At 40.1% G+C, this 12672-nt stretch overlaps 1 protein-coding gene and 1 long non-coding RNA gene across 4 annotated transcripts in view; one reads left to right on the top strand and one right to left on the bottom strand.

The window, feature by feature from the left end:
• CORIN (corin, serine peptidase) overlaps positions 1 to 11973 on the bottom strand; it is a 521516-nt gene extending 509543 nt beyond the window's left edge. Inside the window, exon 1 of one of the 2 annotated variants that reach the window (XM_063920973.1) lies at positions 11737 to 11973. In XM_063920973.1, the coding sequence (XP_063777043.1) occupies positions 11737 to 11793 (57 nt within the window). In that variant the 5' untranslated portion in view covers positions 11794 to 11973. Of the gene's footprint in view, positions 1 to 5568; positions 5694 to 11736 lie in introns of those variants that run through there. The other variant, XM_063920972.1, reaches the window with a different exon arrangement.
• LOC134926243 (uncharacterized) overlaps positions 8933 to 12672 on the top strand; it is a 101477-nt gene continuing 97737 nt past the window's right edge. For both annotated transcript variants that reach the window (XR_010177538.1, XR_010177537.1), the window contains exon 1: positions 8933 to 9065. This is a non-coding gene — a long non-coding RNA (uncharacterized LOC134926243). The remainder of the gene's footprint in view (positions 9066 to 12672) is intronic.

The raw sequence follows: 12672 nt of genomic DNA, 5'->3' as shown, positions 1-12672 counted from the left end.
CCAATACCCTAGTCATATACCATAGAGTGTTCGTTATAGAATCGTGTAATTGCGATTTTATAGGGGTAAAAAGTGTAGCTACATAACTCTCCCACACATCAAAGAACTTTTCTACTTTTTTATCTTTCTCTAGCATCACTCCCACCCACTCCATTCTAAAAAGGTAAAACAACTTTGTTTTAAATAGAGGCAGTGAAGGGGGTACAGGGTGAATCCAAACTTGTAGAATGAATTTCCGAGCTGCAGCACTTACTGCTAGAAGCAGTTTTTTTTTACCACCTTTTGACATTACTTGATTTTCTGGGAAAATGTCAAAACGTGCCCATTCTGATGTTAGATGTAAATAATTCACAAGACGATTCATGAGATACCTGCGAATTTGTGCCCAAAAACTTCTAATTAAGGGGCATAGCCAGAGGCAGTGATAGAGGTCTGCTTGGTCTTCGCCACATTTCCAGCAGTTGTGAGAAGGGGAAATGCCAATCAAGAATCTTTTATGAGGAGAGATATATGTCCCATGATGTATATTTAGAAAATTTCTTTATATCTTGCGGAAGAGAGAGTCATACATGCTTTTGTATGTGCCTTTCAAATTTCAACCAGCTCTATGTTTGGCAAGTGCGTTCTGCAGGCCGCTAAACCCTCTGATCTTGACAAATATTCTAAATTCAGTTGGAAGTGTTTGTAGGCTATCGAAATGGCTTTCTTAATCATGGGTTTCCGCTTGAGCATATAATCTACCGGGTTATGTCAGTCTGTAAAAAGAAAAATACCATACAGTAGAGCTGACATCAGTGGCGTAACTAGAAATTTTTCTCCCCCAAGCCAAAAAATTCTCCGGCGCCCCCCCCCCCCCCCCATCCCCCCATAATTGGCACTAGTAATGGGACGAACCTGCTCGCACCGAAGGCGCGTGCGTCGCAAAAAAGGGGAGTGGCTTTGTTGAAATGGGCGTGGCTTCACATAAAGGAAAAGACTACCTTATACCCCAGTTTTGCAACCTGCACGCCCAGACGTTGGCAACCACAGAAAAGAAAAATAATCCTGATTCATGCCCCTTACATTATTTGTCATTTTTCCTTCTTATAGTAATGCCCAGTATACATTATGCCACATACTGCAATGGCCCCTAGACATTATGCCACACACAATAATGCACATGACACAATATGCACACACCATAATGCCCCCGACACATTATGCCACACCGTAATGCATGTGACACATTATGACAGGAATCGCAATGCCCATTATACATTATGCTACACACTGCAATACCCCTGATACATTATAGCACATACAATGCCTGTGACACATTATGACACACACCGCAATGACCCTGAGACATTATACCACATACCACAATGCCCGTGATATAGTATACCACACACCGTAATGCCTGACACATTATGACACACACCGCAATGTCCGTGATACATTATGCCACACACTGCAATGACCCTGAGAAATTATACCACATACCACAATGCCCGTGATATAGTATACCACACAACGTAATGCCTGTGACACATACCGCAATGCCCGTTATACCCTATGACACACACTGCAATGCCCGTTATACATTATGCCACACTGCAATGCCCCTGAGACATTATACCACATACCACAATGCCCGTGATATAGTATGCCACACACCGTAATGCCTGTGACACATTATGACACACACCGCAATGTCCGTGATACATTATGCCACACACCGCAATGCCCATTACACATTAAGTCCTACAGTAAGGCTTCTAATTACTTTTAAATTACCTGCTCGTTGCCAGGGGTTTCATGCTCTTGGTTCCATTCACGGTGCCAGGGGTTTTCATGCTCAGGGTGTCATGCTCGTTGCCAGGGGTTTCATGCACTGGGTGTCATGCTCGTTGCCAGGGGTTTCATGCTCTTGGTTCCATGCACGGTGCAAGGGGTTTTCATGCTCAGGGTGTCATGCTTGTTGCCAGGGGTTTCATGCACTGGGTGTCATGCTCGTTGCCAGGGGTTTCATGCACTAGGTGTCATGCTCGTTGTCAGGAGTTTCATGCACTGGGTGTCATGCTCGTTGCTAGGGGGTAATGCTTGTTGCTAGGGCTGTGTTCCCAGTGCCATATATGCCCCCAGTGCCAGATATTCCCCCACAGTGCCAGGTACACACATGCACCCAATGCCAAAAATGCCCCCCCCAAATGCCAGGTACACAGATACCACCCAGTGTCACATATGCCCCCTCAGTGCCACATATGCCCCCCCAAGTGCCAAATATGCTCCCCCTCCCCCAGTGCCAGGTACAGCCCCCCCCTCCCCCCCCCCGCTATTTTGTGAAGGAGGGACACGGAGGGCGCAGCGCACGCCTCTCCTGTGTCCCTCCTGCGTCTCCGGTGTGTCTGTTAAATGACGTGCCGGTTCGTGAGCCAATCAGAGCTCACGAACGGGCACTTCATTCAATAGACACGCCGGAAACGCAGGAGGGACACAGGAGAGGCGCGCGTTGTGCCCTTCGTGTCCCTCCTTCACAGCAGCGGCTAGGGAAGGAGGGAGACAGCAGATTGACATGCGGGCGGCTCGTCCGCATGTCAATCTGCGCTAAATCAGTGGCGGCGCCCCCCACAGCCCTGCGCCTCCAAGCCACCACGAGGGCTGTGGGGGCAGTAGTTACGCCACTGGGTGACATAATTTTGAGCTAATAAGAATGCAATCGGGTATGGCTCTACCACTGGAAACATATCAGCCGCCTCCCGGAACGTCAAGGGTCTCCTATCCTGGGCATTAACTAAATTCCCCATATTAAGAATCCTTCCCGCTCTCCATATGTTGTATGGAAAATGTGCATTGCCTTCTTGCAATTCTGGGTTATCTATGAATGGGAGGAATAAAGATTTGTGAGCGCTCATGTTATTTTTGTGTCTCATACCTACTCATAGCTTTTTAACATACCATAAAAGCAGGTTTTCTTTGACTTGGGTTGGAATCTCTTAGTACTGCATATGCAAGAAGCTAACCAAATCGCTACCTTGCAAAAATTCCCTTTCCAAGTCCGTGTTAGCATAGTTTTCCTGATTATGGATCCAATCATAAAGACATCTCAACTGTGCAGCTTGAGAGTACCAAACAACATTAGGAAAATTCAATCCTCCATTATTATTGGTCTGTTGCAATTTAAGTAAACTGATTTGGGGTTTTTTCCCCTGCCATATAAACTTTCTAAACAGAAAGTTCAGATATTGAGTATCTTTGGGCGAAATTACAGTTGGGAGCGTTTGAATAATAATAAAAAGGAGAAAACGACACCATTTTTATTAAATTGACTCTCCCCAAATGTGATAATTGTAAAGATTTCCAACTCTCCAGCTCAGCAGCAATTTCTTGTATTATGGAAGTAAAATTTAAGTTATATAATTGTTTCAGAATTCTAGGGATCCGAATACCCAAATATGTTATGAAGTCTGATGTCCAAGTTAAGGGCAAGCTTCCTATCCCTTCCCTTGAAAAATTCCTTGATCCCAATCTGAGTGCAACTGATTTTGACCAGCTAATACAGTAACCACAGACATTTCCATAAGATTGCAAAAGTAAAAAAATGTGAGGTAGTGAGTCCGTCGGTTTTGCAATGTATAACAAAATGTCATCGCCAAACGCCGTTAATTTAATTTCTCTCTGCCAAATATTAATCCCTCTAAACTGGGTGTCATTTTGCAAGATGCGTATTAAGGGGTCTATTGCTAAATTGAATAGAAGGGGACAAGGGACATCCCTGGCGCATTCCTCTATGCATGGTTATAGAGTTACTACAAAAGCATTAATCAGGAGAGTAGTAGAAGGGGATGTATACAAATATTGTATAGTTTTGATAAAATCTGGATGAAAGTTTCTGTACTGCAAAATAGAGTATAAGTGGGGCCGCAATACTGTGTCAAAGGCCTTTGTTTTGTCTAGACTCAATAAAATGTTCTGGGATTGGGGTGATTGTGCAGATATAATGCTTGCCGCAACTGCTGCACGAACTCCCCTAACTGAATGTTTATTCTTTACAAATGCAAGTTGATGAGAAGTCAAGGCATGCGGTAAAATTGCTTGCAATCTGTCTGACATGATTTTAGCAAATCATTTAATGTCCGTATTTAGTAAAGTTCTAGGTCTATATGAGTTCACTGTTTGAGGATCCTGGTTAGATTTAGGGATCAGAAGCATTTGCTTCCACATAGTGTAATTCATATTTCTTGGGGGAGGCCTTTTATCCAAGCTGGGGTCGTCAACTGAATTAAAATCCCCTCCCATCACGAGGGCGAAGTTTTCTCTTTGCGAAAGTCAGTTGGTTAGTTCTTGTAAAAAATCTGCGGTCCCTACATTGAGATTGTAAACATTTACCAATGTGTACTTAGCTCCCCATAATTCGATTTTTGGTCTTTTTAAGCCCACACAACTCCTATACAAAGGTTAGTTTGTACAGAGTGAATGATTCGGCATACCCATAGTTATGACTTAATAAAACACACCATAAGACCTAACCTGTGCCTGTGTTTTATGTTTTGCCACTTTACTTTTCTGTGATGTGAGCATGGGGATAAGTATCCAACAAGTGAACTGTGTTATATTTAGAACTAATGGAAAAAAAACAAAGATTACATGCCTGCCAGATCCAACTAATCTTAATGAAAGCAAAGTAGCACATAACTAGACTAAAGGGCGTACTGAGACTACCATGGAACATTCGTGAAGGAGATTCCATCTGTTTTACCCAAACGCTACATCCATGTACATAAGAGCTCCATGCTAATGTCATACACAATACATATGTATACTAGGGAAGTAAGCAATATATTGATACAGAAGATTAGAGAAAGTCAATTAGATTAAATTAAGAGGCACCTGTAGAACACTGCAACCTACAGGTTACACTAAAATAAACAAAAATTTTCCATAAAAAAATAAACATTTGTCCAACAAATATACATGTATATTAAAACACACGTTTTAAACAAACTGACTCCCAGGGCTCTCGTTGAAAATGTGCCCTTCTCCCTTTAATGTAACAGTATAGTGCCGTGCTTTCCAAGTGGGCACATTTATAAAACTGTGTGCTATACAAATAGTTCCTGTTCCTATACACAGTGACAAACACAGTCAGTAAGGGGCCCGGAAATCATATAGCTGTTTTCTCGGTGACCTCTCATTTCCGTAACTGCTCCTAGCTGGCACTGTAACACTTTAAATGATGAGAACATAATAATAAATCCTCATTTATCAGAATAGATACCGTATACAGCCTTCCAATTGTCAGGTTTATAACCTGTAGCCCAAATATATATCAAAGTATACAGATAACCAACTGAGCAAAATATAGTGCAGTCCCAATATCTAGCAAGTGATGTTGCCCTTTAGTTGCCCATTATTTTAGTGCATTCTCAAGTGCCTATAGGGTGCAGTACCTGCTACAGTGCCTGATTCCTGCTGGCAATGAGCACAAGTGACATGGTGGTATTGTGGTAGTGCCCTTTACACCAGTCTCGCCAAGGTACTACAGAGTAAGTCTAGCTGTCTGTCTGTGACAGTGGTCTCCCCTCTTACCTCATGTCTGTCTTCTGGTCTCTCCATGTGTTCCCGTTCCCAAAGCCTCACTTCTGCCCTCCTTGTGCCCATATGTAAATTCTGCCAGCTGCCTTATCCCTGCATTCACTGTGTTCCCTCCTGTGTTACTCCTACTTCCTTGCATCATGTATGCTCCCTTTATCTCCACGGTGTCTAATATGCCTCCTTCCTCATCTCTACTCTGCCCTGGTCCCCCAGGTCTCTCCACCCCATTTCTTTGTTAATATCCACCTACTGTACATGATATCAGCTTGAAAACATTATACCAACACGTGATAAATAAAATAATCCTACCAGTGCCCATCATATACCAGCCTGTGCCAAAAACATCACATAAGCATTTCCCCAACACCACATAATACCAGCTTTTGCCAATGACAATTTATACAACACAAATATATTAGCTGAACCTCCATCCTTATACCAGCATACATGTACCTTATTATTACACCAGCCTGTACCTTATTATTACACTAGTCAATGTACCCTCATTTAAGCAGCTTGCACATCCCCTGTTATACCCTCTTGTGCCACCAACACAACACTTTACGATATGTAAATATTGGTAAGTGTGTACAATTATATTATCTTTAACAATTAGCAAATTAAATACAATTTATTTTTTACTGAGCTGTGTAGAAAATATTGAATGCTGGAGGATCATGTTTTTGTGGGGCCACTTTAGTCATGAGCTCACCAAGTGATCCCTTGGCAAGTTTCATGGTAAAACCAGACTTAGCAGAATATAAATATATGTACATGTATCTCCAATGTTATATCATAGGCAAATGTGAGGGTGGGGGGAAGGGGTATCCCAGTTGCTTCCAATCTCCCTTCCCCATACCCCAGCCAATGGACACTACATATAGGGCACAATGGTGCTGATGCACTTACCCAGTGCAGCAGATTTTCCTAGCAAGTCTGCTGTGTGTGTCTGGGGATCTGAGTGCTCAATCATCGGACCAGAGAGAGAGAGAGGGCTATTCATCAAGCAGTGAAAGGTGTGGAGAAGTGAACCAGTGGAGAAGGTGCCCATGGCAACCAATCAACAATGAAGTAACATCATTTGCATACTATACAATTGTACAGAGCAGTTGACTGGCTACCATGGGCAACTTCTCCACTTGCTCACTTCTCCACTCTTTTCCCTGCTTCATGAATAGACCCCAGAATCTGGTAAGAGGCTTATCGTGATCTTTGGGCCTGTATTGTATGTTTGAAGAACTGTATTACATAAACTGCACTTTATTTGGGCAGACTATAGCTTGTAACATGTTATTTATGCATCCTTCTTGGGTTGGTGACAACTGCTCTAAAATCAAACATTTGAAAAAGAAAACCTCCAGAAAGTGTGCGTTTGCTGGGGTTACCACCTCATTCCTTTAATTCTGGACTCATATCAATTACACAGGTTCTGTGGCTGGCTGACTTCAAGACTCCATTTCACCTGGTTTTAAACAGCCACAGAACCTGTGTAATTAATATGTTTCCAGAATTAAAGGGATGAGATGGTAACCCTAGCATTTACCCTTGTATATAGCATTAAAATGAAATAAAAGCAAAGTTTACACAATTTCATCAAATTTTGAAACACCATCAGCTGCTCTGTGGCAACATATTCTGATGTGACCTATACTATTATAGTCAGCAAGGTAGTAATGCATTTTCTATTTTAATTGAATAACTGTGAATTTGCTGTTTCTAAGAGATCTTTTCAATAAAACAAAACTTTATTGGTAACTCCTAACTAATAACTAAAATCTAAACAAAACAACTGCTAAATAAATGACTCAGCCTACATGAAGTAAAATTTCCAGTTCCTACAACAGCACTTATCAAAAACATTATCTGAAAGCTACAGTCAACTAGGACAAAAAAAATGGTGATTCACATCAGACTGTTTTACATATCTTACAGCAGAACCCAAAACCTATACTTACAATAGACTTGGTGCCCCAACCCATTGATGGAGAACTGTGGTGTCTATTAGTCTATTACAGGCTCTAGCCCCCAAACCCAAAGGTCGGTCTTACGCAAGCCTGATTCACAACATTAGCTCATACCATACAGTTCAGCATGAACAGTTTATTAGGATATTTATGCTATAATATCCTCACCGGATATATGACAATTAAAAATGTTCAGAAAACAATGAATTCCAAAGGTTTTTTTTTTGTTCCCCATTGTTCATGTAAGATTAAATGGCTGTGGCTTCAGGCTCAGACAATGACTACCCAAATTATAACGAGACAAGGATGTTAAAGACAAAGATGGTAGTTCTTTAACAAGGACCACAATACCCCTATTCATTGACATTTCACTAAAATTACAGCACCGCCCCACACCCCAGCAGTGTGTACATATCCTGCTGCTTGGGTCAAGGGCCACATAAATACTTCAAGCCAACCACAACCCAAGAGAAAAGGTCATATGTGAGAAATGAACATTATTTCTCTCAGGATGGCAATGACATGTAAATAGGGATTTTGTTAACATGGACTCTTTAGTACCCCTTAAAACAAACATAGAAGGATATTACTTTAATGGGGCATCCAGTGTATACCAACAGCACATGTAGCCTACAAGAAATAGCACAAGATGTCATATTTTATGAGCATCATTCCAGCAATGCCTACGAATGGCTCTGTTCCAGACTGGGCTATTTACTAAGCCTTGGAGAGAGATAAAGTACCAGCCAATCAGCTCCTAACTGCCATGTTACAGGCTGTGTTTAAATAATGACAGTTAGGAGCTGATTGGTTGTTGCCTTATCTCTGTGCACTTTATCTTTCTCCAAGCCTTAATAAATAGACCCCATAATCTGAAAAAAACAGCAGTTGGGTAACCAAGCAATAACTTACAAAAACATACGCTGACACCATGCTGAGGAGTAAATATAGCAATATTGACTCAAGAGACTACTATGGAAACCACAGGGCAGGGGCCCCATAGAAAGAAAGCAGTGTTCTAAGTGTTCTTTCAGGTTGATATATTGATTCTAACTGTGAAATGTGGGAAAGATGTAATTAGGAGGTATGCTGCCATGTTGCATTAGTATTATTTGGCATTGAACAAGTCATGGTAGGCGGTTGCGATTTTAACCATAATGGAGCTTGTCAAAATTTCGCTATGGGGACCAGTCTTTTTTAATTAGACCTCTGATGAAACAAAGTACTGTATAGAGTACTGTTATTCCAATCAATGCAGAAGAAAATGGGTTTCAGCAGAAGAGATAAGACTTGACCAGCAGTGGCACTCTTCACATATCTCTGCTACTGACTTGTTGTCTATTTATACACAGATATTTTTACATTCAGACTTTCCACTCTGCATTATAGGGTCACAGTAGACGGTCATTTGGGGGGAATATGAAATCTCATCTTGGAGTGGGAGTTATTTTTAGGGGATATGGAAAAAATAAAATAAAGGATAACATATCGGTCAGTCCCAAGTAATCTCTCTGCATCTCTAACGAGGTAAGTTATTTGTTTACACAATTTCAGCTGTTTAACCCGTTCGCTAGCAAACCACTGTATCAAAATGAATACACGTTACTATCTATATCTACCTGTCTGTCTGTCTATCTATCTATCTATCTATCTATCTATCTATCTATCTATCTATCTATATACATGCTTCTTTATAGCCATGTAATTAAGTTGCCACAATAAGGATACGCAAGATTATTTACTTTGAAATCTCACATCTAAAAAAAAGAAAGGAAAATTTATTTTTAGTATTTTATTTTAGTTTTATTTGAAATCTTTAAGAATAATAAATTGTTATCCTTGTCAAGAGGAATGTTGGGAAGAAATCCATGATAACTGTACAAGTATCATGAAAGTTATTTTTAAGTCCTTTCAAAACAAATCTCAAAGAAATAACAAAACTGAATCTGTTCTAAAACAACAAAACACAAATATACAGTAGAATGATACATATAATAATACAACAGTAGAAACATGAAACAACTTCACTTTTTCATTTGTTTTGTTTTTATTATTAGAATATATTGTTCGATATTACAGTTTAAAAAGAAACAGCCTATTTATAAGAAATATATATTTAATTTAACTGCAAACACTAATTTACTCTGATGACTGTGTCCAATATGGAATATAAATCAACATGAGAATATAAAATAAAGACGCATAATATAAATCAACAGAAAAAAAATGCTTTTTTATGTACAGCAGTGTAAAGTACACAGAAACTCTCTCCAGTAAACCATACAATATTTATGACAAATTATGTTGCTTTTCTATAAATATATAATGGTAAAATTACCAGTTTCCTCTTTATTTCAATTTAAAAAATCATATCCGTAAAAACAAGAGGTAAACATTCCCAGAAAACATATCAGTGCTGACAGTAATGTAACATACTGTGTGTATATATATATATATATATATATATATATATATCTCAATCCAAAAGAGCTGAATGGAGTCCACTCACTACAGTAAACTCAGAAGCCTGATGCTTTCAAAACTAAATACAATTCTGACCTCAATTGTTGTGTTTTTAAATCAAGTAATGTCAGTTGTATTAACAATGCAGACAATGGGTTTATTTAAATTTGCTTGAAACCAAAATGTCATGTTTGTGGTAACCTCCCTTACTTGGTAGATTATTCTTATAGCTCCCATACCTCAAACTCAACTGAATTCCTGGAGAGGGAGAACTTGTAAAATAAATGAACATATGCATGAGACATATACAGTGTTACTAGCGTCTGTTAGGAGGTGCTGGTTGAGAAGAATACAGCTTTTATTACTAGTAAAGTCATAAATGAATTTGAAATATTACCAATCAAATTTTGAGGTTATCTTTAGTATATTTATATATATACTTGATGGAAAAAAGAACGGCACTCTTCAAAAGAGGTAGCGGCATAAAGCTCAAAGTTTATTTGCATAATGCAAAATTGCGACAGATAGATAGATAAATAGATAGATAGATAGATAGATAGATAGATAGATAGATAGACAGACAGACAGACAGACACACACAAACACACACACATATAAACATATACTACCACATAAAAGATAATCCAGTTGTTATTAGAATTTTGTCAATGGACCGTGTAAGAAGGTCATGTGATCTGTGTAAACTATTTTCAGACAAAGTTCTTATTCTTCGGCAATCATGTGTATTTTTTGCCAATCTCCTCTTACACACTGCACTTTATTTTATATATAAATATATATATATATATATATATATATATATATATATAATCAGTACAACTTGTTCCAGGCGAAGGGGCTGCGTGCTACTACCCCACACCCATACACTGTTAGTGTACAATGGATGGCTGCCTTAATCCCCTATGTCTCTTCTTGTATCATAGACAACAGCCACCCACATTCCCAATCTGGAGTGTAGCCTGAGAAGTGTATAACAGAATAACTGCATGTACTGTAGCAGCTCCACAGATACATCACATAGAAACCAGCACAGACCCCATGTAACAGGAATCTGCTCAGTCTACAGTCAATCATTTTATGTTTCGTTATTGGCACTTTAGACTGCTTGTATATCACAGGTCACAGTCTGTGCAAGGCATGCAGAGTATTGTGACCCCAGTGTCATAGTCACAATTATGTCTGAGGTACCTGCTGGGAGTGTGACCCACAAGAAGAGTTGCAGTAACTTTGAAATCCTATTAATCTATTGCACACTGTATAAAGGGACAGTTAGATAGATAGATAGATAGATAGATAGATAGATAGATAGATAGATAGATAGACAGACAGACAGACAGACAGACAGACAGACAGACAGATGGATAGATGGTGTTTGTATTACTATATGCAGAGTGTATTACGATGTACCTACAGTGCTATGTGTGTGAATGCATGCCAATTATATATATCTATAGATAGACTGTACACACACACACACACACACACACACACACACACACACACACACACACACAAGCAGATAGACACGTTTATTCTAAACTTTAGAGAGACACAGACATAGCAGAACCCACTGTATAACTATAAGGAGCATTATATAAGAGAGACCTGCAGAGCGGAGAGCACCTATAAGGTAGCAGAGGCTATGTGCTGATGCGCTGCCTATAGGAGGCGGACACTGGCACTGTGGTGGCACACTGTGAGCTGCAGCCCTTACCCCGTTGGTGCAGATGACTGGCCGGTAGTCCTCCTTCTCCGCTGGCATGGGCAGCATTGCTCAGTACGCACGCATCTCCGGCCAGCTGCCCCGCACCGCTGCTGCACCTCCACGTGCTGCTGCTGCTGCTGCAAGGGATGAGGGGACTGAGCATCCTGCCAGCCACACACCCCACGGCACGCCTCTGATGGAGCAACAAGTCAGGGAAGCTGCCCCGGCTGCTGCTGCGGTCACAGTCCTGCACACACACACTCGCAGACACACCTCGTCTCTGCTCGCTTTTACATTAGCAGAAGCATGGGGACTGTATTAGTAGCTGATATCTGTGTGTGCGTGTGTGCGTGTATTTATTTATTTATAGAATTAATAATAATAATAATAATAATATATAGTGCATATACACACACACACGTGTAAATTACCTACAGTATTGGTACACACACAGTATACAGTATTTGAGACACACCCACAAAAAAACCACACGTGTGTATTGTCTTTTATTGTGCACCAAAAAGTATACATACAGTCACCTTCTCTTGTTCTTCTAAGCAATCTCTCAGACCAGTGAATGTATATTTTTTTATCATATTAATAATCATGTTGACATTTTCCATCCATTAATAACATTGACTAAAATAAGCAGCAGGATCTCCAAATGAGATGATCTGCAGCAGGAAAGTCAGAGTTGGCCCTTGAGGGAGAGGCTGATGAGAAGCCAAGTTAAAAAGCAAAATAAATAATTACAACCCCCCCCCCCCCCCTCATAAAAAAAGGGGGCTTAAAAAAGATTCCTACCCTCTATGACTGCGTAGCTGGATTCCTGTAGTCTGGTGTGGTACATCAACATTGTGGCGTTACCAGATAGATAAAATGCTATGTCACGTATTAAGGAGTCTCTATATACTACCAAACAACCTTCAAAAATCTCTTTTGCAT

Source organism: Pseudophryne corroboree, chromosome 1, assembly GCF_028390025.1.
Source record: "Pseudophryne corroboree isolate aPseCor3 chromosome 1, aPseCor3.hap2, whole genome shotgun sequence".
Classification (NCBI taxonomy): domain Eukaryota; kingdom Metazoa; phylum Chordata; class Amphibia; order Anura; family Myobatrachidae; genus Pseudophryne; species Pseudophryne corroboree.
Note: the sequence above shows the minus strand (reverse complement) of the source record. Positions and strands in the feature narration are given on the sequence as shown.